Source organism: Cyprinus carpio, chromosome A18, assembly GCF_018340385.1.
Source record: "Cyprinus carpio isolate SPL01 chromosome A18, ASM1834038v1, whole genome shotgun sequence".
Taxonomy (NCBI): Eukaryota; Metazoa; Chordata; class Actinopteri; order Cypriniformes; family Cyprinidae; genus Cyprinus; species Cyprinus carpio.
In genome coordinates this window covers 20,213,499-20,239,600 of record NC_056589.1, presented here as the reverse complement: position 1 = coordinate 20,239,600, position 26,102 = coordinate 20,213,499, and the positions used below count along the sequence as shown (strand labels likewise).

General features: G+C 36.9%; 1 protein-coding gene across 1 annotated transcript; it reads right to left on the bottom strand.

The window, feature by feature from the left end:
- Positions 1-669: 669 nt before the first annotated feature.
- Positions 670-25,718, bottom strand: lonp2 (lon peptidase 2, peroxisomal). The gene is given in 27 exon segments (XM_042775824.1): positions 670-1,319; positions 1,422-1,606; positions 1,840-1,882; positions 1,884-2,048; positions 4,196-4,314; positions 7,505-7,636; positions 7,999-8,038; positions 8,040-8,122; positions 8,321-8,471; positions 8,734-8,867; positions 12,629-12,869; positions 12,871-12,900; positions 16,436-16,459; positions 16,461-16,523; positions 16,842-16,960; positions 16,963-17,015; positions 17,128-17,156; positions 17,158-17,225; positions 17,351-17,387; positions 17,390-17,495; positions 19,135-19,172; positions 19,174-19,269; positions 19,272-19,356; positions 22,092-22,105; positions 25,442-25,576; positions 25,579-25,644; positions 25,647-25,718. Coding segments are annotated over 27 exon segments (2,529 nt in total). The 5' UTR covers positions 25,698-25,718; the 3' UTR covers positions 670-1,097.
- Positions 25,719-26,102: the final 384 nt, after the last annotated feature.

The window sequence follows — 26,102 nt, the reverse complement described above, 5'->3', positions numbered from 1 at the left end:
TGGCCTATAGCTGTTTCTACACACTTCAGCCTTTAGCAGGCGTAATAGTGTGTTTTTTTTTTTTTAGACCAAAGTGTGTGGAAAATAGCACTTACGAATCTCTACCCTTCATGTGGAACTGGCAGACCTCTGTGAAAGTGGCTAGTCTGCATCTTACAACATTTCCAAACATGCCTTGTGTTTTCAGGCCAGAGCTGTCATGCAGGTATAACAGTTATCAAGAACAAGAACGCATTAAAGCAGATCAAATGTCAGCTTTGTTTGCAGTATAGCATATCAAATTATGTTCATGTTCAACTACAAAATTAAGCAATAGTGCTTGGTTTAGTTGTCAAGATGTCACTATTACTACAGCATTTTCAGTTGTCTCAATAGCACAGACAAACGGTAGACTAGTGACATTATTTAGTAAATTGTAAATCTTAAACATTAAAGAAAAACTATGAATTCACATTTATTATTCTCTCATGTCCAAATTCAAAAAAAACAACTGATCCAAAAAGAAGTAAATGTAAAATTTCCGACTGTATATTGCCAATATTCTATGAACAACACTGCGATGAAGACACTGTGACTTCTTAAAAGAAGAATGAGGCTTGTGGGTGCGACCAATTCTAGAAACATTTCCTGTAGCGTGACAAAATGAGTTTTCAGGCAGTTTCAAAAGCATTCATTGGACATATCAAAATTTATTCCTTTAAATTGTACCTAGTTATCAACATATTCGAATTTACCAGTCTTCGTATTTAAGAATTTTGACTCATTAATCCATTTCATTTGATGAAAAACACTAAATATGTTGGTTAAATCACAATTTTTTTTTATAAACCTGTGCATTTGTATAATTATCTACAGTATAAACATAGATCAACTTTTGTTGTCAGTTCTACAGGAACAAAATTATACTCTTATAATGTCAACAGCAATCATCTGTCATTAAATCATAAATTAATTAGAGGAAAAGGAATATTGACTTGAATAAAACTGATTTGCTAGTATTTAATGCTTAAGGTGACAAACAATAAGTGCATAGCTTCCTCTATGAAGAAAAAAAAAAAAGTCTTGTGTTGTCATGAGTCTGTTTAGCAACTACAGTCTTAGAGTTTGCTGACAACTTGTGGATGACTGACAGCCATGGGAAACCCGCCATCAAAGGCCGCATTCAGGACTTCATCCAAAGTGCTGGCGAAAACAAAATCCAGGTCAGCTCGCACATGGGGAGGTATCTCCTCCAGATCTTTCTCATTGCGTTTGGGAATGATAACTCGTTTCAGATTGGCCCTGTGAGCTGCCAATACTTTATCCTTTATACCTCCCACCTGTAGAGAGAAGATACATCTTGTGAGATCAGACAGTGTATTTTAGCAACTTCTGATGATGAATGGTTTTTAAATAAAATCCGTTTCTGTGAGCGTTTTCACCGGCAGCACCAGTCCTCTCAGAGTGATCTCTCCAGTCATGGCCACATCAGAGCGCACCAGCCGCCCGCTCAACAGCGAGGCCAGGCAGGTTACTATGGTAACACCAGCGGAGGGTCCGTCCTTGGTGACGGCACCTGCTGGGAAGTGCAAGTGGATATCGGTACCCTCCAGAGGATCAGCGCTGCCTACAACAACACCATTCAGACACACACATTTTAATAAATCAATCTCACTCACAGTCAGATCGCTGTTGAATTCATTGCTATCACAGAAATAAATGACATTTAAAAATATATACTTTTTTTTTCTTTGGATTGTAACAATATTCACAATATTACTAACCAAACAGCATAAGAGACTTCTTTCAAAACATTTGAAAATCTTACCAACTTTAATGTAGCGTATGTCTTTAACGTACCGTTAGTGAGGAGGTATGTTTTGGCATTGCTGCGGAGCCAGCCTGATAGCTAAATGGGCTGATTCCTTCATGACATCACCCAGCTGTCCTGTCAGAGTCAACTGACCTTCTCCTTCCATACGACTGGCCTCCACAAACATGATCTCTCCACCCATCGGAGTCCAGGCCAGCCCGATCGCCACACCTGGTAGGGTCAGTCGCTCTGATACCTACAAGCATAGACTGCTCTGGTTACATACTTAACATACTTATCTTAAAGGGGAGGTCTAATGCTATTTCAAGCATTCAGAGTTATTTACACTGTTAAAGAGTTGCATTATCATGCTAAACATGTACCAAAATGTTTTTCAAAAAAAAGAGCTGGACGTTTGAAAGAGTATTTCAGTGCCAAAGACACTCCTTCAGGGTTTGTATAAGTTTTGGAAAGTTTTTTTTTTTTTCCGAGTATGGTTTTTTCATGACCTCATAAAGGGCAGAATTCCTTGTATAGGCACTTATTCCGAAAAAGCACGCACACACATCAACCAGAGCGAGAGCAAGAGCAGCCCATCAGCGTGCTTCTTTAGGGTATGGAAGTCGTCGGCAGCGCTGCACAGGATTAAAGTCAATAAAGTTTTTGTTCCTGTTTCATTCATGTTGATGTCACAGCTTGCAGATGAATCGCTATGCAAAAGCTTTGTGTGCTCTTGACTCTTTAGCTCCACCCACGGCACGCCTACAGAAGCTCGACTGTTTTCAGAGAGAAGCGTAAAGCTGTATCTGTCTTTTATAAATCTGATAAAACTGTGTGAGATGTGAAGGATGCAATACTACTCTATAGGTACTCAAGATTAACATGAGATTGGCAGAAACTGTGTTATGTCCCCTTTAACATGCCCCAAAAAACTATATATAAGCTTATAGCGTATGAACTTTAAATGTACAAAAACACAGCAAGCTTTTTAATCTTTTTCTTATGATTTTGTTATTCCCAAATAACAAATCTAGATTAAGAATTTGCCCCATTAAAAGAAAGCCTGACTTTATAAACGTTTCTTTCAAAAACATTAACCTTTTTCTGATTGTATATTTTGTATACAACTAACTGCAGATAGTCGAGTGCTAAGGAAGTCTTTGAAGGAGAAGATGTGTGTGATAGTTCAGCAGAACTCAAACAGGCTGTTCTCTGACTGCCTCTGGTCTCTCCCTGCCCCGTCCCCATAGGCATGGCAGGAATGCAGCCTCTATTATGGAGAACAGAGAGCACTTCGCCTCTGAGAAACACAACAGCACACCACAGAGCACACAAGGCCAGGGGCTAGCAGTCCAGATTGTGGACAAATGAAAAACAATACATGACTAATGACAGGACTGCACTGAAAATAACATTTTAGTTGCTATGGTAATTGCTATGCAGATGTTCCGGGTGGTTGCAAAAGCATACTCCCAAATCCTTATGATATGTTGGTCCCTAGACATACACTATCATTCAAAGGTTCAGGGTCATGGAGACTTTTTTTAAAATGTCTCTTTTTCCCCATCAAGACTGCATTTAATTTAATTTTAAAAAAGTAATATTATAAAATATTATTACAATTTATAATAATATAATAACTATTATTACAATGTATTTTTTTATTTGAATATATTTTAAAATACAATTTAGTCCTGTGTTGCAAAGTTGAATTTTAATCAGCCATTATTCAAGTCTTCAGTTCAAATCATTCTAATACACTGATCTGGTGCTCAAGAAACATTTATTATTACTTTCAATGTTGAAAACAGTTATGCTGTTTAAAGGTGCTGTATGTAGGATTGACACCGAGTGGTTGAACTAAGTATTGCGGTCCAAATTCAAAATATTGGACAGGGTTTTTTTCACTAGGCCCCTCCTCCTCAGACTTGACACACACGCGGTTGCCAGATTGACGACACCAACAGGAACGAGCGCACTTGACGATGAATGAAATTAAATATGCTGTGTTTTCCACCAACTGGCAACCCGGTGCTAAAATACAATTGGGTAAACTGGCAGTGGGCGGGTTTTCACAAACCAAAACAGAGACCGACATTCCAGCCCGGAACGCACATTTTCAAAGGAGAATAACTGACTGAAGCATTGTTTTTCAGATAAACAAGTATGTGAACTTAGCATGTTTCCTAAATATCTGCAAACATATTATGGTATTTATATGCTTAAGTACAGTGAAAAAATTACATACAGCACCTTTTATTACTTGAAGACACAAAAAAATGCTTTTGACTTTCTTATATGAATCATACACAAAAGGTGAGAGACTTGAAGTGCTTTCAATGCATTTTAGTAACATTTCCTGAATAGACACAAAGAGCCTTCAGGCATTTATTTGATACTAACCTCCATTTCAAAGACTGGCGGTCCAAGAATATCCTTAAGGGCAATGGGGTCAATAACAATTGGCATCTCTGGAGGTGCTGTTATCCCAGAACCCTCCTCCTTGTTCTCTGTATTCTGCTCTGAAAGATACAGAGATCTTTTGTGGGAAACTGGTGAAAACACTGGTGGTGGTTTTTAGTCCATTTAAAACTCTAGCCTGTCAATTTAAAAGAGATAAGTGATTGATATTTCATGAACTAAAAGTAAACTCCATTTAAGCAGAGATAAAACCATATCCAGAAAAGTGAATTGCAAGACAAAAAAAAAAAAAATTGCTAAAATTTTATCACGCTGACACTTCCATTATAATGTCTATTTGAGGCTTTTCATTAAGAAGGTGACAGACATTGAGGCCGGAGGGGAGAAAAATGAAAAGAAAAGCGAGAAAGAAAGCTGTCGGAAAAAAATGAGAATTATAGGCTGTAGAAAAATGCCACAGGGGTCCAGCTAATCTTAATTTTGGGAGGAAACAATAAGGTATTACAGGTTTTAATATCATACATCATAAAGAAAGCAGCTTCAGGGTGTATTTACTTTCAGCACTCATCCATGTGTCTGTCTATTGTTTTTTTTAAATGCGAGTGTTGTGTATTAGCCCTTGGCAAGACACAATGATGCATGCTCCTTGCTGCCCACAAGTCATGTGACTAGACTGTTAATGACAGGCAAAGTTGAAGCATCATGTTCTGAAGACCAAACAAGGAAAGTGCATACGCCATTCTGAGGAACGACATAATAAATTCGTTAAAAGATTTTATTGGCAAGATGCAAGATCAATGCAGCATTTCTAGGGGGAAAAAACCAAAGCTTGTACTTTCACAAATAATTCACCTAAAATGTTGTAAAGCTTTCTCTATTAACCTTATTACATTGTTTTACCAGGATAACTGAAATGCTATAATATAAAGTATTTAACTATAATGTGGTTATCAAAAACATTAACTATTATCTAAATATCTCACTTTTTGTGATTTAGTCAAATTCTGGTGTGTTAAATTAAGGCCCGCCCTGCATTAATTTGCACTACTACTACTATTATTATTATTAGTTTGCTCAAAAATGCATAATTTTATATTAGTCAAATGCGTTGCAAATTTCGTGTTGACATGAAATCAAAAATAACCATGTTTATTTTATTATAGCATGTTACTGGTCTTAATGTGAATGATTCGTCACTGCATATACAGTATATGACATTGCAGATATAAGTCATGCAAACTTTAAAATTGCACTCGGTAGTACAAAATTTTAATGCTATAAAAATGTTCATGTATTTTATATAATTATTATTATTTAATAATTTAATTTATTTTAATTTTTTTATTTTCACAAAAAAAAAACATAAGGAAATATATATAATTAATTTGATTTAATTTACCAGATTTTAATTATTTTTATTTTAGTTAGACATAAGGAAAAAAATAGTGAAATAGTGCTTTTGAATAATTTTTTTTTAAATAAATAATGCAGTAGTAATAAAAGTGGGATGGAGTTGGTCACATGATGAGCCAAACTGTACTTACCTTATTTTATAATCCTATTAGATGCCATTATTAACTGAAAACTTTTGCAAGAATCTGCACCCACAGTTTATTCAGTATCAGTCAGCACAACAACTTTTTAATTTTAAAGAGCATCAGACCTATACTCCTTTATGAGGAATCAGATGGCTACCTGAATAACCAACTTTTTAATTTCTCTTGATAATACTCGGGAGGTTTTAATGCAGACAGTGAGCCATAAGAAGTCCAAGATGCACTGAATGTATTGAAAGAGTTAAGATAACAGCAGGAAGCACATGTGACAGCTGTCCATGATGTTCAGACTAAGAACAACACCTGCTAACGGCGAGAGGCAGATAGAGCCTGAGAGACTGATGATATAAATAAAAGTGCTCATGCACTCATTTCAAAGCTTTATTCTGGCAACATGGAGAGCAGAAGAAAAACGCCCTGACCCTCGTCTCTCTAAATCTCATCACAGACATGGTCCATGCAGGAGAGGACTGAGAAGCAGAGCTGGGCTAAATCAGAGTCTGAACAGAGCGTTAACTGGCCATGCTATTACATCTGTTACAGAGGAGCAGCTGCAGCGAGACGTGAAGGAGGGGGTCTAAGGCTATCTGTTAGCACGCTTTACCCTCCTCCACCCCTCAGGTGGCCCGTGCTTAGAGAGATTGATGACCAATATGTGCATGTGTGTGCTGAGGTTCACATAATGTGTGAGAATAGTTTTTCTGACTGTACGTTTGATCATTTCTCAGCATGGGTTCCCTACACACCCTCTTTAGTCTGAACACACTTCTAGAGTTGGTGTGTACTTGATTCCGTCTGTGTGACACAGTGAGTGTAAGTGTGTATTATGGATTGTGCTGAAGTCAGCCGTCTGTATGTGGCAGGGAATGCTAAACCCTTTCAGAGCCACTGCTGTCAGGAAGCAATACACATACAAAAGCGGTCCTCAATCAAATGCATCATTGATTATAAAATAATTGTATTTAAATATAAATGATAGGTAAAAATTGATAGCCTGAATGCACTGTAAGTCGCTTTGGATAAAAGCGTCTGCTAAATGCATAAATTTAAATTTAAATATTTTGTATATTTATATTTATTATATTTAACTCAGTTATTATAATTGAATATATTATTTTATTAAGTAATTTTTATTGATAATACAATAACTTAATTGTATTTATTTTAACATTTATATATTTAATATATTATTTTATAATTAATTAAATTAAATATAATTTATTTTATTTCACATCTAATAAACTGATAATAAAATTATTTGTAATTTTAATAATAATTGTTTCAATTTTACATCTTTTATTTTAAACTTATATAAACTAACAGTTTTGTCGTTGAATGTTGAGGAGTTGAAAAGTGTTTGTCGTTGAAAGTGAACTACAGTGTGTCCAAACCAAGCGATGCAATGCGTTTTCAACATCATATCCATTTTTCTGTTCTCAATGAAAGCAAAATGCTGCACAAAGTGCCATCCCAGCCAATCAGAACATACTAAAGATTTATTATGTAGCTATGAGTAGACTTTTTTTTTTCATCCAATGACATCACACTGTGGGCGGAGTTTAGCCATCGGGACATAACAAAGACAAAGCACACTGGGACAGTCCCCTGTTTTTATCTTTGCCCAAAGGCTATTACCATCAATCCTGAGTCTACGACTGAAGCAGAGCTGGGGGAGCTGGTGTAATGCCAGCCGTAAACAACAATGATGTGTAAGATGAAAAAGTCCCTGCTTTACCTGCATGTTGTTCAGCGGGGGACTCTGCTCTAGAGACCTTATGACCTTCAGCGACCTTCACAGCCACTGCTCGACAGATGGCCCCGATCTTCCTCTCCAAAGAGCGCACGCCTGCCTCCCGTGTGTACCTACAAACACGTTCACACACAAAACACTGTCATTACTGCTGCCACTGCCGAGCTGGGGCCATGCATTGATTGCTTTTTAGCAGATAATCATCCCAAAATTAGCAACCTCTGAGGTAATTAATTAGATTGCTCTGCAAACATCTCTAATTGACAATCCCTGATGGACTACAGAAGAGAAGTTTGGCAGCCTGTCATAAGATACGGTTTTGAAGGAGGAAGTGAGACAGCAGAGGATATAGTTTACAGGAGGAGACCTGGCTGGACAGCCCCACCTGTGACCCAAACTGCCCCTCTGTTTCACACAAACTTTTTTCAGCCTTAAGTGGTACTGTATATGTGTGTGTGTGTGTGTGTGCATACTTGTGCTGATTATATCCTTTGTGGTGTCCTGTGGGATCTGGAGCTGTTTGTGGGGTCAGTCCATGCTGCTCCAGCTGATGAGGGATCAGGTGCCGATGGGCGATTTCTACCTTCTCCTCCTGGGTGTATCCTAATGAGACACACATGCTGATATTCAGAACACAAATTACAATAAACTAATCAAGTATTTAACTACAAAACCATCTGCTCAGTTGTAGGGTAAAGTCAATTGGTGTAGAGTAAAAATAGCAAGGAATTAATCACTAAAAGTGTCACATCATCAATGCCACGTCCTGCTGTCTTATTTTGTCTGAAACTGAACTCTGACCTGGCACCTGCAGGACTTCCATTCTGTCCAGTAAGGCAGGAGGAATGGTGGCCGTGTTGTTTGCTGTGGCGATGAAGAGGACTTGTGAGAGGTCAAATGGGACGTTGAGATAATGGTCGGTGAAGCTGTGGTTCTGCTCTGGGTCCAAAACCTGATAAAGAACACGGTTTTCATGGGGGGGGGGGAGCTTCTTAAAAATGCATAAAGAGTTCAAATTCAGCATATTGCATAAGGAATGTTTTAACACAAAAGTCAGATTATAAATTAGTGTGTGTATTTTCACCATATGTCAAATGGATCTCATGAACATGAACAGAAACTGCTCTAGCCTGAGGAGGTAACCATAGCAACACTAGGCTGCTCAAACCCCTTCTGTTAGTATCAGCAGTGGATGGTACATTAACAAAACTAACATTGTCATCATTTATCATTCCATTAAGGCCTCCAAAGTGCTCTAAAAAGTCGTCCAAAGCAGGCATTTTCAAAAGAGCACGTGGCATTTTCAGCTGGCTTAAAACCCTTTGGTGGACACACGGCCTAACGGTTCCTGGTTTATTCCGACATCAGACATAACCAAAAAAAATTACTTGCAGTTCAGTGTGAGACAGTCAGGTAACAGCTTAGACTGATTCACTGACTGAGCAGAGTATGATGATTCAAACTGCTAAACTCAGAAGCAAGTTTGAGACTGTGAAACTTTATGAATGATAACCAGTTCATAATAGCCATTTGTTTGTGAATCGGACATCAACGCTTGCACTGTTTTCATTGTTGCATGAAGGAAATAACTGCAAAGGTTGTGGTCACGTTTTGTACCGGTGGAATTGTTTGGCGGATGAATTGCAGTAGTGCATAATCGAGTCATTTTAATAAGAATCCATTTCACTGGGAATTCACTTGAGGGTCGAAAAGATTTGTCAATGAAATTTTAAGATTTCGCAAATGGGGTTAAGTTGGTCATGAGAATGATCTGTCGCTTTGACTAACAGAAAGCTGGATTGAAAGAAACTTCTAAGCTGTGCTAATGTGAACACACCTTAAAGTTTTAATTAAATTATACCACCTCGCAAGATGATATTTGGCAAAACTAAAAAAAATAAAAAAGAGTAAGCCTATCGGTTCTAGTAATAACGCACCTCTCCAAGATGCACCATTTGAGGTAGTATTAATATCCGTAGCGCAAGCTGTGCAAGTTTACAAGCGAAAGTTTAGTACTCAGGGTTAAAGGTTTTAAAACAATATCACAAACAGCTATAAACAACCACCACCTTAAAAAACTATTTATTTTTGTATACGGTTCCTAAATCACAGAGTTTTTTCTGCTGAGCTTGCCAGGTAATGTCTGCCCTGTGATGAAAACTTCTATATATCTCCTCTCTATCTGAGAGTACAATGAAAAAAGGTCACAACGCTTGTGCAGCACGAGATGAACGTCACTCCCCCAGGGGTTTTTTGAGTGGAGATCTTGTGATACAGAATGCAGCCCACTGTTCTCCTCTGGTGAAACTGCAAGATGCATTTCTCTTGCTCTGCTGGATTTTTTGTTTTTAAACTGTTTTTAAAAAACATCATCAGCCAGCAGACAATAGGATACGATCACAGATATACAGATGTTCAGTACTTCACAAACAGCTGCGTCACGGGAGATATGTGTGGGTAGTTATCTCAGTCTGAAAACAAACTGATCATTCCATGTGCCAATCAAGTAGTATGCAATGAAATGGTGATGTGTATATGTGATACGGTACACAGGGACCAGCAGGACAACAAAACCGTATTACCTCTCTATCTATGGTATGCATGCACCTTACCTTGCATGCAAAACTTCAAACCATTGTTAGACCACACAACAATACACTGTGAAAAAAATGAAACAACACATGTCAGTACTGTCGGCATATAAATGTCTGCGATGTGTGGACAGTTCTTGGTGTTAATACCACACAATTTATCTATCCTTCCATCCATTCTTTCATTCCATACAACAAACATTGCATAAATTTCCATTGTTTGTCTTGTTTTTTTGTTTTATATATATTATATATATAGTTTTTATATATATGTATAATAATTATATATTATTGTATATTATATCTATACCTCATAGCAAAAAATATCGGGCAGTAGTAAGTGCCTTACCTCAAGCAGCTGGTTGGCGCTAGCCGAGGAATCTCCTCCTGCAGGGCCTCGTCCCCAGTTTGTTGTCAACCAGTCCTATATAAATAAGACAGGATTGTTTACCCCCCAACAGTCTTTGTCAGTCCAATTTATAATGCGACCAGGCATGCTACCTTACTGTACGTGCGCATGAGTGAGGCATGGAGGGACACATGGAGAGAAAGTAGGAGTAGCAAAGTGGGAAGAGAAAGTAGCAAAGAGGGAGAGGATAAAAAAAAAATGGAGGTCAAGGGAAAATTGATTAAATGAGAGGCGGAGGTAAAAAATTTAAAATGAGTAGTAAAAAAAAAAGATCTGTATCAGAGCTTCAGGGTGGGCAAAAACAAAAGAGAAACGATCACAACTCATCCTACATAGCAATCCTGAAGGGTGCAACTGGTTTGACGCAGTCCCATTCAAGTGTCGCTGTTTTTGGATTTGTCAGTAGGTGTTTTTTGTGTGTAACTGCTCCATGGAACATTAAACTGATGGGCTTGCATAACAGGTTACCGCATGAATCACAAAATCAATTTGAAAATAAAAAAATAAATTAATAAACTTTGGATCATGTTGCTGGAGAGGCTTGAATGCATCTGATGCGGTTGAATGTGAGGAAAACACTAAAACGGCATTTCGTCCTACTGAACTGACAAAAAGGCTAGGCAGGATGATCCAGGATGCGAACACAGAAAGGACAGACAGGATGCCCTAATGTACAGTCCATAGGGGGGGGGGCCTCCTAAGACTGTCAGTATTAAACTTTATACCACCATCCAGTAGTAACAAACGCAGAATCTTTTAAAGAGACTTGTAATGAAACAAGGACCAAATTGCAGGAATAGAGTGTATCGCAAAAAGTCTCGCAAAGGGACTGTTTTTGTCTTAAGGACACTTTTTCCATTGTGTTTGAGTGAAGGTCGATATTAAACTATCCAGGAAAACAAAAGAGGCTTTTGTGTCATCCTGGCCTGCAGGGTTTTTTGTCATGATGGTTATCACCTACTTAGTGTCTATAGGACAAGAGATCAGAGGGAACATCAAAGAAGTCATCAGTGCAGGGTAATGGTTTTTAAAGTTTCTCCTGTCATTGAAGGGCACTACGCCACGTCTCGTGGTGGGGTCCAATACCTCAGTATGACCACATCTGCAAACTTCTAGCATCGACGCATGCGTAACATAATGGAATGACTCATCATTTGATGGCAAAACAACGCCTGAATGGCGATATTGAGTTTCAGCATCTGAAGGATCTTGAATTAGTAACATAACACCAGGGTTAATCACAGTAACACCAGGGTGGGGTTACAAGGTTTTAGCAACGCACTGGAAATATGGCATTTTTTTTTTAAAATAATCTTTAACAGCTGAGTTTGATGTTTACATAGTTACCACACTATCGTATCAAAAGATTGGGGGTTAGCATTGATTTTTTCTTTTGATTTTTAGAGGACAGAATATTTAATACTTTTTTATTTAGCAAAGATGCAAAAAACAAAGATTCATCAAAGAATTTCTTGGAAAAAAAAAAAAAAAAAAAAAAAAAAAAAAAAAAAAAAAAAAAAAAAAAAAAAACAAAAAAAAAAAAAAAAAAAAAAAAAAAAAAAAAAAAAAAAACAAAAAAAAAAAAAAAAAAAAAAAAAAAAAAAAAAAATCATATATCATACTTCCAGAAAAATATTAAGCATGTTTTCAAAATTGATAATAATAAGAAATGTTTCTTAAATACCAATATTAGCATATTAGAATGATTTGTGAAGGATCATGTGACAGGAGTAATGGCTGTTGAAAATCAGCTTTGCATCACAGGAATAAAATTACATTTTAATAGAAAAACACGTTATTTTTATCAGTTGTTTTTATTTTAAAAAATATAATTTTTTTATTATAGGTTTGATCAATCAACTGCAGCCTGTGTGAGTAAAAAAACACTTCTTTTTAAAATGATTGGTTTAAAAAATAGTACCAACCACAAATTTGAACAGTAGTGTATTATTTATGTGCGAGAAAGGATCTGTCTGATCGGTATGCAAAATGACCAACTGCGAGTAGGTTCTTCTTCAAAGAGCAGTATGACACAGACTATTTGTGTCATATATCATACCTGTTTGAAGATCAGACACTGAGTGTACTACCTGTATGATGACCTCTCACCTGTGGTCCGCGAGCTGTCAGACTGATCAAAGACTCCCCCCCAAGGCAATGCGATGGAAGACTCTCGACCAAGACGTGCTTGGCGATGGACACGCCCAACGCTGGTCTTTCCCACACCAGGGGGTCCCACAAAACACAGTATAGGGCCCTTAAAAAAGTGCTCTTGAGCTACCGCACAGCCAAATTACTCCAGCACCCTTCTTTCCAGCTTCGCCATGGCATGATGATCATTATCCAACATGCACCCGTGCCGCCCGGATATCCAGAGCAATCTGATTAGACAACCATGAACGACACCACAGAGTTTTAAAATAGCCATAAAGCTTTTGGGGTCAGTAACATTTTATTGTTCAAAGAACTTAATGGCTTTTGTTTAGCAACGATGCATTAAATGGATCAAAGGTGACACTAAACACATTTTTAATGTTACAAAGGATTTCTATTTCAAATAAAAATTAAAGAAAGTGAGGAAGTGGCCACATTGACATACAGCCAAGTATAGTGACCCATACTCAGAATTAAGTGCTCTGCATTTTTCACCCATCCAATAGTGCAACCCACACAGCAGTGAACCACACAAAACACCGTGAACACACACCCAGAGCAGTGGGCAGCCATTTATGCTCGCGGCACCTCAATGCATTAGTACATTGCCCGACCCGAGGACTCGAACCCACAACCTTAGGATTAGGAGTCAGACTCTCTAACCACTAGACCACAACTTCCCAAAATAAATGCTATTCAATTAAACTTTATATGAACAAAGTATCATGGTTTTCAAAAAAATATTGAACGAGTGTTTTTAACTTTGATAATAAAAATAAATGTTTCTTGAACACTAATCAGCATACTAGAATAATTTCTGAAGGAATATGTGACATTAAAGACTGTGGATTAATAGATGCTGAAATTTCAGCTCTACCATCACAGGAATAAATTATGCATATATAAATAAAATAAATTTGATAGAAAGCAGTTATAAATACAGCTGCAACCAGCAATTCAGGGCCAAAGCACCATAACAGCAAGCATAGCAACCACTGCAAGCACAGCACATAAAGCAAAAAAAACAAATAAAACAAACCAAACAAAACAAAACACAATCAACATCCAAAACAAAAAAAAAAAAACAGCGTACTCTTAAGACTTTGTAAATCGTACTACATGTTATGTGCTACACTGGTTTGAACCACAACCTGAATGGTTTTGGGGCCTGTGGCTTAGCAGAGTCGGCACCTAAGCAGGAGGAGAGTCGCTTTGAGGGAAGTTTTTCAGTGTAAGAATGAGTGAATTTTACCGTTAATCTGATATCTGAAGAGTCACATTACATAGAATGGTAACTGATTAGCATGTTAACAAATTACCACGTTAAGCTAACTAGCATTGGTCAACAAACACAGTCACAGTCAACTTTGCGGAAGGTATTTCACCGGAGAGCGGTAAAGGAATATCAAAAATCTATTCAGTCATTTCTATGTGGCTTGGTTTCAAAAGATCATCTGATCATCTGACTAATATTAACAAGCACAACTTTTGATTTTAATAATGCATTGGCAAATGCTGCTATGAAATGAACGCGTTAACTAAGATTAATAAATGCTGTAGAAGTATTGTTCATGCATAGTTCACCATGTTAAATAAAGTAGTTAACTAGCGTTAACTAATGATCCTCATTGGCAAGAGATGTTATCAGCAGAGTGCCCAATGAATTGAATGTGATCAGCATGAGGGAGAGAAATCAGGTGTACTAGAAGTTTTATTTTGCTATATCAAAGGGTTCAAAAGGTTATAGCATTTTCAGAAATGTTGAACTGGTGGGTGCGCTAAAGAAGTTGTTTCTAGAGACCCTAAAGCTGAGTCAGATGATGACTATTCACTTGACTATCACTACAAAAGGGTGCAAAATTTCATCCCATTTTTCTATATTTCCCTTCATAAAGGGATACAGTAACTCCCTTTTGTGAAGAATAATAATAAAATGAACTGGCCGTTTTTGTGGGGCTCAGGCACTGTCATGCCATTTTGTCCGATAATATTTACTTAATTCTCAGCACTTGTTTTATTTTTGTTTAATGGATCAAATATTTTGCAGTGCTTGATGAGTAAAGAGACCGTTCCCGAAAAAGCCAAATAAGAAGAAATATTCAAGACCCTCAATGTGAGAAATGTTTAAAATAAACAAGTTTAGTATAGGGGCTTAAAAAGTATATAAATGATAAATTTGGTTGATTTATTTACTTTCTTATCATTGGTTGATGACAAATTGACAAAATTATATAAGTAATATCCACAGCACTCATGCTATTTCTCTTGGGTGCACACTTACATTGTAAAAAATTCCCAGAAGGAATGGCCAGTCATTTTATAAAAAGACATCTGCATGTCCTTTGCCTGATGTATGACAGAATCCTGGAACAAATGCAGCTATACCATAAAGTAAACTTAAAGCTGGGCACAGAATTTTCTTTGCGTGGTTCTCCACAAATCCTGTTCTGTCCATTCTGCATTTTAGGGAGGCAACACTGCAGAAGTGGCCAGACCTCTCCATTGGCACCAGCCAAGCTCCACTCCTCAAATCAGTTTTCTTCTGACAGGCCCCCTCTTGGTGAACTTGAAGGCTGTGAAAGTATTGTAGGACTTTTCCAAGCAGATTCCAGCCCCGAGATACATTGCACATCTGAAGGGGGTCAGGGTGTATGTGTGTGTGTGCTAATCCATAAAAACGTTTAGACATATGGATGATAGGAATCTCTTCGAGGGCAATCTCTTGGACTGTTATTCAGTGGCCATACACTTTAATACGTGTTTAGAGGCGTACAGTAGTGATTGAAATGGTGCGTTAAGCATTAGACCAGAGGTGTAAAACACAGGCAGACCAGACCATATTGGTATGTTTAGTAACTTTATGTACCATGGTCAGAAATGTCGCTCAGCACAAGCATGAGATACATTTGCTGTAGCTTGATTCAAGGTTCTCATATTTGCGTGGAGGCCAAAACTCAACACGCCAACAGCTCAATCCATCTCAAACCTACTGAGCAGATTCATTTCACAAAATGTGGTAAACCAGCTTCCCTCTACTGACAAGCTCCTTCAAAATGTTGTCAAATTCCAGTCTGATCCATTTTATCTATTGAAATACACACAGTCAACTCAACTAAAAGCTAAATGTTAGTAAATGCAGCTTACATTCTAATTAAACTTTTTCAAAATAATTTTTATGAGTTTGGCCTTTCCATATACTGGTCACAGTTACATCTGAAATATATATTTACCATTCCGAGTTTTGGGATGGTAGATTTTACATCATTTTTATAATAAATCTCTAAGGCTCCACCCAAGGTACATTTTAATTTGAATCAAAAAGAAATGCTGTAATACTGTGAAAAGAATGATTGGGCCAATAGCCAATAATAGGTTTCTATTTAAATATATTTTAAAATGTTATTTATTCCTGTGATCAAAGGCTATTTTACAGCAAACCATTCGACGTAGTCATTCTAATTTGCTAGTCTGGTGCTCAAGAAACATTATTATCAAAGCTAATTAATTGTTGTTGTTTTTTTTACTGAATATTTGAGCAATAGTAAGTTCAAAACAATAGCAAACGTATATAGAAACACTATAAAACTCTAATAAATATACAAACTATTAAATATAATCTACTTTAAGTAATGTAGTGACCATGTTATTTGTAAATTCATTCCTGAAACGGAGGATGCATGTTACAAAAAAATTCCATATGAAAAAATCAATTTATTACGGTCATTTTCATTTGTTTTATTTTATTTTATTTAGCTTTCTTACCTGTAAGCTTTTGCTCCATGGAAGCTTCTACCATCATCTCCAGGTATTTGCGGGTGAGGGCATATTCTGGCATGGACTGTGGGCAATTCTTTTTTCAATCTGTGGCCAAAAAAAAACAAAACAACAACAACATAAAAACTTTCTCTAAGATGTTGAGTAAATAAGTAAGAAATCCTGGGAGAACCCTTGTTGGCAGGGGGAGTCATTTAATGTGTTATTAATTAAAATAATGCTTAAACTGTAAAACTTAAAAGTGACATTTATTGTAATTGTAATAGATTTCCAAGACCAACAGAAAGATGTGTGGGCATTGGTGCAGTGACAAGTCCCCTTGCTGGTGTCAGCATGTAGCTAACTATGAATGGTTGGGTTTTCCTCTAAAAAAAAAAAAAAAATGACAAGGAACAAGACCGTTTTTAGCTTCCTTGAGACACACACGCAGTGTCTGCTTCACAGCATAGTGCACCGCCCTTCACTTTCTTCTCCGCACAGCTGTGTCATCACACTCGTCCTCCCCCTCCTCACCAGTTAGAACTGACGGCCTGCTGAATACCCACCTTTACGGATGGCCAACCCCCTAGTGAGAAAGAGGACTTGTGTAAAGAACAGGAAATGTGGAAGGAGGGTGTGTTTGGCGGAGGCGCAAGGAGAAAGAGATGTGTGGTGCGTCTCTCATCATCCGTGTTCATCATTCAGGTCTGAGTTTGCGGGTCTTTTGCAGCCAACTTTAGCCCCTCCATGTGTCTGGTGAGTAAGGGAAGGCCTCTCTTTAACCGTTCTCTCCAAGGTACTATCCGCATCCACACCTGACAACAAACCAAAATATTATATAAATGCATCTAGGTTTTGGATAGTGTGGTTATTGTTCACACTAGGCAAATCATTATCTTGAAAGAATAACTCCTATCTGTGAACTTGCCTGCACCTGCAGTTTCTCTTTGTTGGAAGTCTCTGGATCATGGAGGCCAGGACATCCGGCAGGGTTTCTTTAGGGAGACTGTCCAACAGCCGCCTGAGTTTAGCCACCACAGGCACTGACATGTCCAGCATTCCCAACCAGCTGGACAAAGAGAGACCAGAGGATATTGTCAATAAACTGAATGAAAAGCCTACATGCAATGAATCATCCTGTAGCATTTGGAAAAGAATGAAGCCTTTATATTCATTCAGTGTTTAAATGATGACTCACTGTATAGATGACTGGTGCCAAATGGGAAGGAGAAAAACCTCTACAATCACATCTCATGAAAAATGATACCCTTGATTATTACTATTGTAAACATCTCTGAGCAATATCTTTTTTGAACCTTTTATTTAAATTGTAGTCCATGACAACAAATTTATAAAATTATTAAGTTGGTTATCATTGCTGTCAAAACAAAGAAAGTGTTTGGTAAAAAGTAGGCCAGTGGGCTGACTGGTTACTGGAGTTCTTGAAAAAAGACTTCAAAGAAGAACACTGTGTACCAGATTATTTATGTATTTATTATTCATTTAGACATTCTTAAGTATTAGATTACAAAAGATTACGATTTCAAATAAACGTTGTTCTTTTGAACTTACTATTCATCAAAGAACCCTGAAAAAAGTAACATGGTTTTCACAGAAATATTAAGCAGAACAACTGTCTCGTTCACTGGTAATAAGAAATATTTCTTGAGCACCAAATTAGCACATTAGAATGATTTCTGAAGGGTCATGTGACACTGAAGACTGTAACAGCTGTTGGAAATTTAGCTTTGCCATCACAGGAATAAATTACATTTTAAAATATATTAAAATAGAAAAACATTATTTTAAATTGCAATAATATTTCACAATACTGCTGTTTTTACTGAATTTTTGATCAAATAAATGCAGGCTTGGTGAGCATAAAAACATCTTTTAAAAATATTAAAAAGTCTTTAATTATGTTTTATTATACTCCCTGCTACATTGCGACGTAGCATCTTTCATTCTGGGCGGGCTAAGATAGAATGTCATATAATTACCCACTGGCACTAAATAAAATTCTTAGATGGTTAAATCGCCAGTGTGTCGCAGCTGGAGGCAAAGTATAGCGGTTTAAAGCACATGTAATATTTTCACCCTGGCTGAGCCATCTGATAGCCTTCCAGAGTTTCACTCTCACACAGACAATACCCGTCTCCAGACCACCCCTGATCCCCGTAAACCTCACCCATCTCCACCCCTCAACACTACCACTCTCTACGCCCCGTAGATTGTGATCCAACCAACCGCCCCCCGTGGGCATCATTGTGTCTTTGTGAGTGAGAGGCTACTGCTTTGGCTTTTCCTCACACATGGCAAAGAGAGAGTGTGAGTCTTACATACCACGCTGGCGTCGACGCGCTACCCTTGTAAACGCATATTCTTTTTTTTTATTTTTTCTGTCAAAATAACGGAGTTCATTTAGAATTATTCAGCTTTTAAGAACAGGCAGAAGATATAGCCGATATCTCTCTCCAGTAGTGGGCAGAGCTAATGCGCAAGCAGCAATCTCATTGGCTGACACCTCATCTATTAAACCGTACCTGTTGGTGATTTCAGGCAGAATCAGTTTTGTGATGCGAAGCAGCCATGACAACATGATTAATATTCATGAACCTCAGCAGTTTCATCAATCCTTAGTGAAGGAGGGTTAGGCCAATGTCCGGTCCTGGACAAAGCCCGAATCTGTACTATCCCTTTTCTACTACTTGACCTGTACAGCTGCCTGATAGAACCTCTGTGACAGACTCCCCCAGCTCTCCATCAGCCTGATCTCCTTCTGTGACCAGCTCCAGTTTGTCTAGCTGTTCCACCTCTGCCACGAGGAAGGGTGTTCTCTCCTCAGGAGCCTTGGTTCACAACGAAAGCGACACAACCCCGTAATTATGCAGAGTGTGTAGTGCGGTTTCGGCCAGTTGCTGCCATACAACCTGGACCGCCAGTCCCTGCTGTGGGTGCCACTGAAGAAAGAAAGAAGTGTAAATAAAGAATGAGAGGCCTGAGTTTTGTGTTCCTATCAAATGTAATTTTGATGATCCCTGAGTCGGTTTTATTGCCCAAAAAACCATGAACAATCTAACAAGAGTGCAATGCACACATACCTGAATAGTGATTATAAATAATAACAATCCCTTTATTAATCAACATTATCTCGTTTCCAATTTAAAATTCTTACTAGACACTGCGAATTATAAGATTAAAGAAGTTCAAATGTGAATGAGTTTAATGAAACAGATATGTCCTGCAACAGAGGGAACTAATCTGCACATCCAGGTTGAGGGAATACACATGGTTGGGCATATTGGAAAAACTGGCTGGTGTTAAAAACTAGTGAGCTAGAAATGACTTTTCATGATTTTTTAAATAATGTATTCACTGTTTCCCACACATATATGTTTACTTGGAGCAGGCCGCCCATATTTTTGCTTGTATTATTTTTAAAAATCCGTTTATAAAAAAAAATGTATCTGCCCGGGAAATAATGAAACCATCAGGATCGATTTAATTAGTGAACAAATTTCCACTCACCCTACACATTTCATATACACTCATTCTAATGCGCTAGAACTATTTACTCCTCACTGTGACATTTCCCGCATGGCAATTACTGGTATTTTTGTTTACACAATCAAATTAGATTTAATTTATTTATTGTACACATTGTCGTTTCTGGCTGGGAGCGTACTATTTACAAGAAAAACAAGAAAAAAAAACTATTTACAAATAAAATATAAGGGAACATACATATACTATATATATATATCTAGTATATTTATATAATACATATATCCATACATATTACATATAATAGATATACATCTGAATATACATATATATACATATACGGGCATCTTACATATATCGTATAATATATTATACATATATAAATATACAAATACATATACCATATACATCGTCCTACATATAAGATATCTATACTATAGACAATAATCTACATATACATATACAATATACATACTATCCATATATATGATCATATACATATATATAGACATATACATATATATATACATAGTTACCAGTGGTGTGAAAAAAATTGTTGGCCCCCCTTCCTGATTTCTTTCTTTTTTGCATGTTTGTCACACTTTAATGGTTTCCAGATCATCAAACAAATTTAAATATTAGTTTACGAGACTAACACAAGTGAACACAACGTGCAGATTTTAAATATAGGTTTTTATTATTAAAGGAAAACAAATCCTAAACTTCTAATAACTGGTTGGGCCACCCTTTAGCAGCAAACAACTGCAATCAAGCGTTTGCGATAACTTGCAATGAGTCGTTGGTTACAGCGCTGTGGGGAGGATATTTTGGTCCACTATTCTATGCAGATTGTTGTAATTCAAGCCACATTGGAGGGTTTTTCGAGGCAAAGAACCGCGCTTTTTAAGAAAAGTCATGCCACAGCATCTCTATCAAAGTACTCAGTGGTCATGACTTTGACTAGGCCACCCTACAATGTCTCATTTTGTTTTTCTTCAGCCATTCCGAGGTGGACTTGCTGGTGTGTTTTGGATCATTGTCCTGCAGCAGAACCCAAGTTCGCTTCAGCTTGAGTCACAAACAGATGGCCGGAGATTTCCTCCAGGATTTTTTGGTAAAACAGCAGAATTCATGGTTCCATTTATCACAGCAAGTCTTCAAGGTCCTAAAGCAGCAAAACAGCCCCAGACCATCACACTCCCACCACCATATTTTAACTGTTGGTATGATGTTCTTTTTCTGAAATGTGGTGTACTTTTACGCCAGACGTAATGGGACACCACCTTCCAAAAAGTTCACTTTTGTCTCGTCAAGGTCCACAGAGTATTTTTCCCAAAAGTCTTGGGAGATCATCAGGATGTTTTCTGGCAAAACTGAGACGAGCCTTTATGTTGTTTTTGCCCAGCAGCTGTTTTCGTCTTGGAACTCTGCCATGCAGCACCATTTCTGGCCCAGTCGCTTTCTTATGGTGGAGTCATGAACACTGACCTTAACTGAGGCAGTTAGGCCTGCAGTTCTTTGCTGATGTTGTTGTGGGGTCTTTTGTGACCTCTTGGATGAGTTGTTTGCTGTGCTCTTGGGGTAATTTGGTCAGCCCGCCACTCCTGGGAGAGGTTCTCCATTGTTCCATGTTTTTTGCCATTTGTGGAATAATGTCTCTCGCTGTGGTTCGCTGGAGTCCAAAAGCTTTAGAAATGGCTTTATAAACCTTTTTCCAGACTGATAGATCTCAATTACTTGCTTTCTCATTTGTTTCTGAATTTCTTTGGCTCCTCGGTCATGACGTCTAGCTTTTGAGGATCTTTTGGTTCTACTTCACTTTGTAAGGCAGGTCCCTATTTAAGAGATTTCTTGATGGTGAACAGGTGTGGCAGTAAACAGGTCTGGGTGTGGCTAGAGAAATGTGAATTCAGGTTGATAAACCACAGTTTTAACAGGGGGGGCAAACACTTATTCACACAGGGCCATGTAGTTTTGGTTTTGTTTTCCCTTAATAATAAAACCCTTACATTTAAAAAACTGCATGTTGTTGTTGGAATTATGTTATCTTTTAACTAATAGTTTAAATTGTTTGATGATCTGAAACTTTAAAGTGTGACAAACATGCAAAAAAATAGAAATCAGGAAGGGGGCCAACTATTTTTCACACCACTGTATATACTGTATATATAACCCCTCTGTCTTCCTGAGAATCAGAATGGTTATCTATAATCAAGTAAAAACACAATCATTACAATTGTATCACATAAATTGTACATTAAATGTAGAATTGATAACTGCATAATCAACACACTATATTTAATTGGGAGAAACCCACCTAAAACGCCAATCAAGAATAGAGTCATATGAATATATTCATAATAATATAAATATGTTTTTCCTTGCAGCAAAGTGAACGCGTTATACTCGCAGCCCCCGCAGCGACTGGCTGGTTGAGCATGGCTGCAGAAACTGACACTTAACGTGACAGTACACTATCACCTATCGGGAACCATTGACTTAATGCAGATTTAGTGTGTTTTGCTCTCCTTCCATGTAGCTAGGGAATAAAATTATTAGACTTCCTGGAACAAGGCTGTCTGATTGAGTGGCCAGTGGAAGCGAAAATCAGCTGGCCAGTTGGGCTACACGGCCATTTGGGTCACTTTATTTGGGATAAACCTCCCTAAAATATCGCTCATGTAAAAGAACCAGACCCATAAGAATAAATTCATAATCATGAAATAAACTATATTTCTCTTGTAGAGAGAGTGGTAGAGAAATGCGTTAAAAAACCTCGGGCAGTTAAACTCGGAGCGTTTTTCCCCCTTGCAAGCCTTCTGAACTGAGCGGCCAGTGAAGCGACAATCAGCTGCCAGTTGGGATTCACGGCCCATTTGGCCACTTTTTTTGTAAATAAGCCTCGCATAAAAAATGTCGACAAATTAAAAGATTTAGACCCATAAGAATATATTAATCAATCATAAATAATATATTTCCTTGTAGAGAGAGTATATATAAATAATAACTGCATATTATTTTATGATCATTATATATTCTTATGGGTCTAATCTTTTAATTTGTTGACATTTTATAGAGGATTATTACAATATAAGTGCCCAAATGGCCGTAATCCCAACTGGCCGCTGACTGTCACTTCCACTGTCCTTCAATGTAAGAACATTGTTATGCAATAATGTAAAGCATAAAAAAAAAGTGAATTATCCCAATAACATTAATCTTTCTCATAAAGTAATTTCAGCGACAACAGGACAAACTGCAATGCTTTTTAATAACTCAATAAAAGAAAGAAAGACTTCAGCCAGTTGAAGATTGAAAACCCCCTACTGGAATAAAATCAAAGAACATTATTTGAAACCTATTATTCAATATATAGATTTTACTAGTATCAGTAAAAATCCTTCCTCTCATTCCCTATGACAAAGCAAGGGGAAATTTACCATTTAAAATGCTGTAATTTTTGCATAATTTTCAATAATGCATAATATGATGTATGTAATTAAATTAAATAGTAGACTATGTAATTAAAATGATTTTTCAATAAATTAAAATACTGTAAAAAAAAAAATAACACAATATTGTTATTTGTCACATGTTGTAGACTCTTTTTGTGCCGTGGGGTTATAGGAGGATTTTTACACCCAGCTACCACCGCAAGTAAAGTATAGCGTTTTTCAAACCTGTGGGATGCTCTGAATTTTATATCAATTTGCTGGGGGAGGATTTCCAGTTGTTACGGTGGATTTGGCTTTCTAACATTACCTTTCTTTCACTTCTCTTATTTTTTAGATTTCTTTTCTTGGTAATATGTTCTTTTCTCAACCCTCTACAGTACTTCTAACATTTAATTACATTTAAATGACTTTTCCAAGCTTGGAGATATATATATGTATATATATATATAGAATATATATATATAGATATATATATATATATATATATATATATATACAGTACAGACCAAAAGATTGGAAACATTACTATTTTGAATGTTTTTTGAAAGAAGTCTCTTCTGCTCACCAAGCCTGCATTTATTGATCAAAAAATACAGAAAAGACAGTAAAGATTGTGAAAATATTATTACAACTTAAAAATAATAGTTTTCTATTTGAATATACTTTAAAAAAAAATTATTTATTCCTGTGATGCAAAGCTGAATTTTCAGCATCATTACTCCAGCCTTCAGTGTCAGCACTGTAACATCCAGTCTATCACATGATCATTTAGAAAATAATTCTAATATTCTGATTTATTATGAGTGTTGGAAACAGTTCTGCTGGTCTAATATATTGATGAATCAAAGGGTTAAAAAGAAAATGCATTTATTCAAAATAAAAAAAAAATTATAATAATATTCTAACTATATTTTTCTTTACTATCACTTTTTATCAATTTAACACATCCTTGCTGAATAAACACGTATTGATTTTATTTAAAAAAAGAAAAGAAAAAAAGTATTGACCCCAATTACTGACCAGTAGTGTATATTGTTTATACAATTATATATATATCTATTATATAGAGGTAATATATAGTATTATATATATATATATATATATATTTTTTTTTTTTTTTTTACTTTTTATTCATCAAAGTATCCTAAAAAAAGTATCACATGTTCTGAAAAAAATATAAACACAGAACTGTTTCCAACTTTGATAGATGAATCATCATATTAGAATGATTTCAAAGGGATAATGTGATAATGATCCTAAAAATTCATCTTTGCATCACAGAAATAAATGATAATTTAAAGTATAATAAATTTAAAAACCATTTTTTTTTTTTATTTTAAATTGTAATAACATATCACAATATTACATTTTTTTTCTCTGTATTTTTGATTCAATAAATGCAGGCTTGATGAGCAGAAGAAGAACTTCTTTCAAAAAACATTAAAAATAGTAGTTTTCCAAACTTTTGGTCTGTACTGGTGTATATATATATATATATATATATATATATATATATATATACATATATATATATATATATGTCTATGATATATTCTCTTATATTTTCCATTTTTTTTGCATGACTGAGTCACTATATATGGTTTGAGACACGCCATTGATGCTGACAGAGCACAGCAGTCTGGACAAGGTTAAAAGTCCAACATACTGCTCAAACGATCATTCAAAAAAACAAACACTGCTGTACTAGTCTCTTAACATGTAAGAAAATACCCAAATAGGCAACACTTGTAGTTTTAAAACTGTTTAATTTTGAGCATCCACTCAGCACACATTCAGAGGGTAAAGTTCAGTAAAATATAAAATTGTAGCCTATCTGTCATCCTTGTCAGTTCATCCCACCCGTAAAAACATTACCATGGTAATCAAATTTTCAGGGAAAATGTAAAAGTGATATATTATAAACTAAACTTTACAATACAATAAAAGTTAACGCATTGCATTGTGTTATAAAGTCATAAAAAAAATGACTATGGGACCTTCAAACTGTTCATAACGAAACATCTGCATCCGCACACTGGCTCTGATGGTCTCTGACAGCACACACCAACCTATGTAAGGACGGGAGCTCATCGCTGTCGTGCTCGGGGTCTCTGGTGTTAGGAATAACCCCGATGATGGTGCTTTTTTTTAGCGAGGTTCCCTTCAGCAGTCTGCTCTTGACTAGCTGCATGTGTTTCTCGCCGTGTCGACGCTGATTCTCATGGTCGAGGCCGGGTAACAGCACTCCATCTCATGAGGTGCAACAGCAGAGGCAGTCGGCTGGGGATTTGAATACCACTGTTTGATGACATTTTGCAGGGCCTGGATAGACGTTTAAAAGTGTAAAAGGAGTAATCGCAATGAACGAGGGTGCAAGGTACGCCTTCATCGTATGACAAACTGGGACAAATGAAAACAGGAAGCTGGAACTACGGCAAGTGCAGTAGGACAATCCTGGTGTGTGCAGACGGAAACTCTACTTTTTGTGAAACCACGCGGAATGCTGCCAAATGTACAATGTGTTCTCTCTCTTTGTCTTGTGTTTAGTTAAATATAACTTTGGTGACGCGTTTCGCAAAATCGGGAAAGAAAAAGGAACGGGCGAAAATTTGAGGTCGGTTCGGGACAGAAACTTCATGAGCTGGGACAGAATTTCCCCTGGCCCAGTGAGCAACGCGGAGGCTGGGGCCCATAAGGGGCCGTCAGCAAGATTCTAA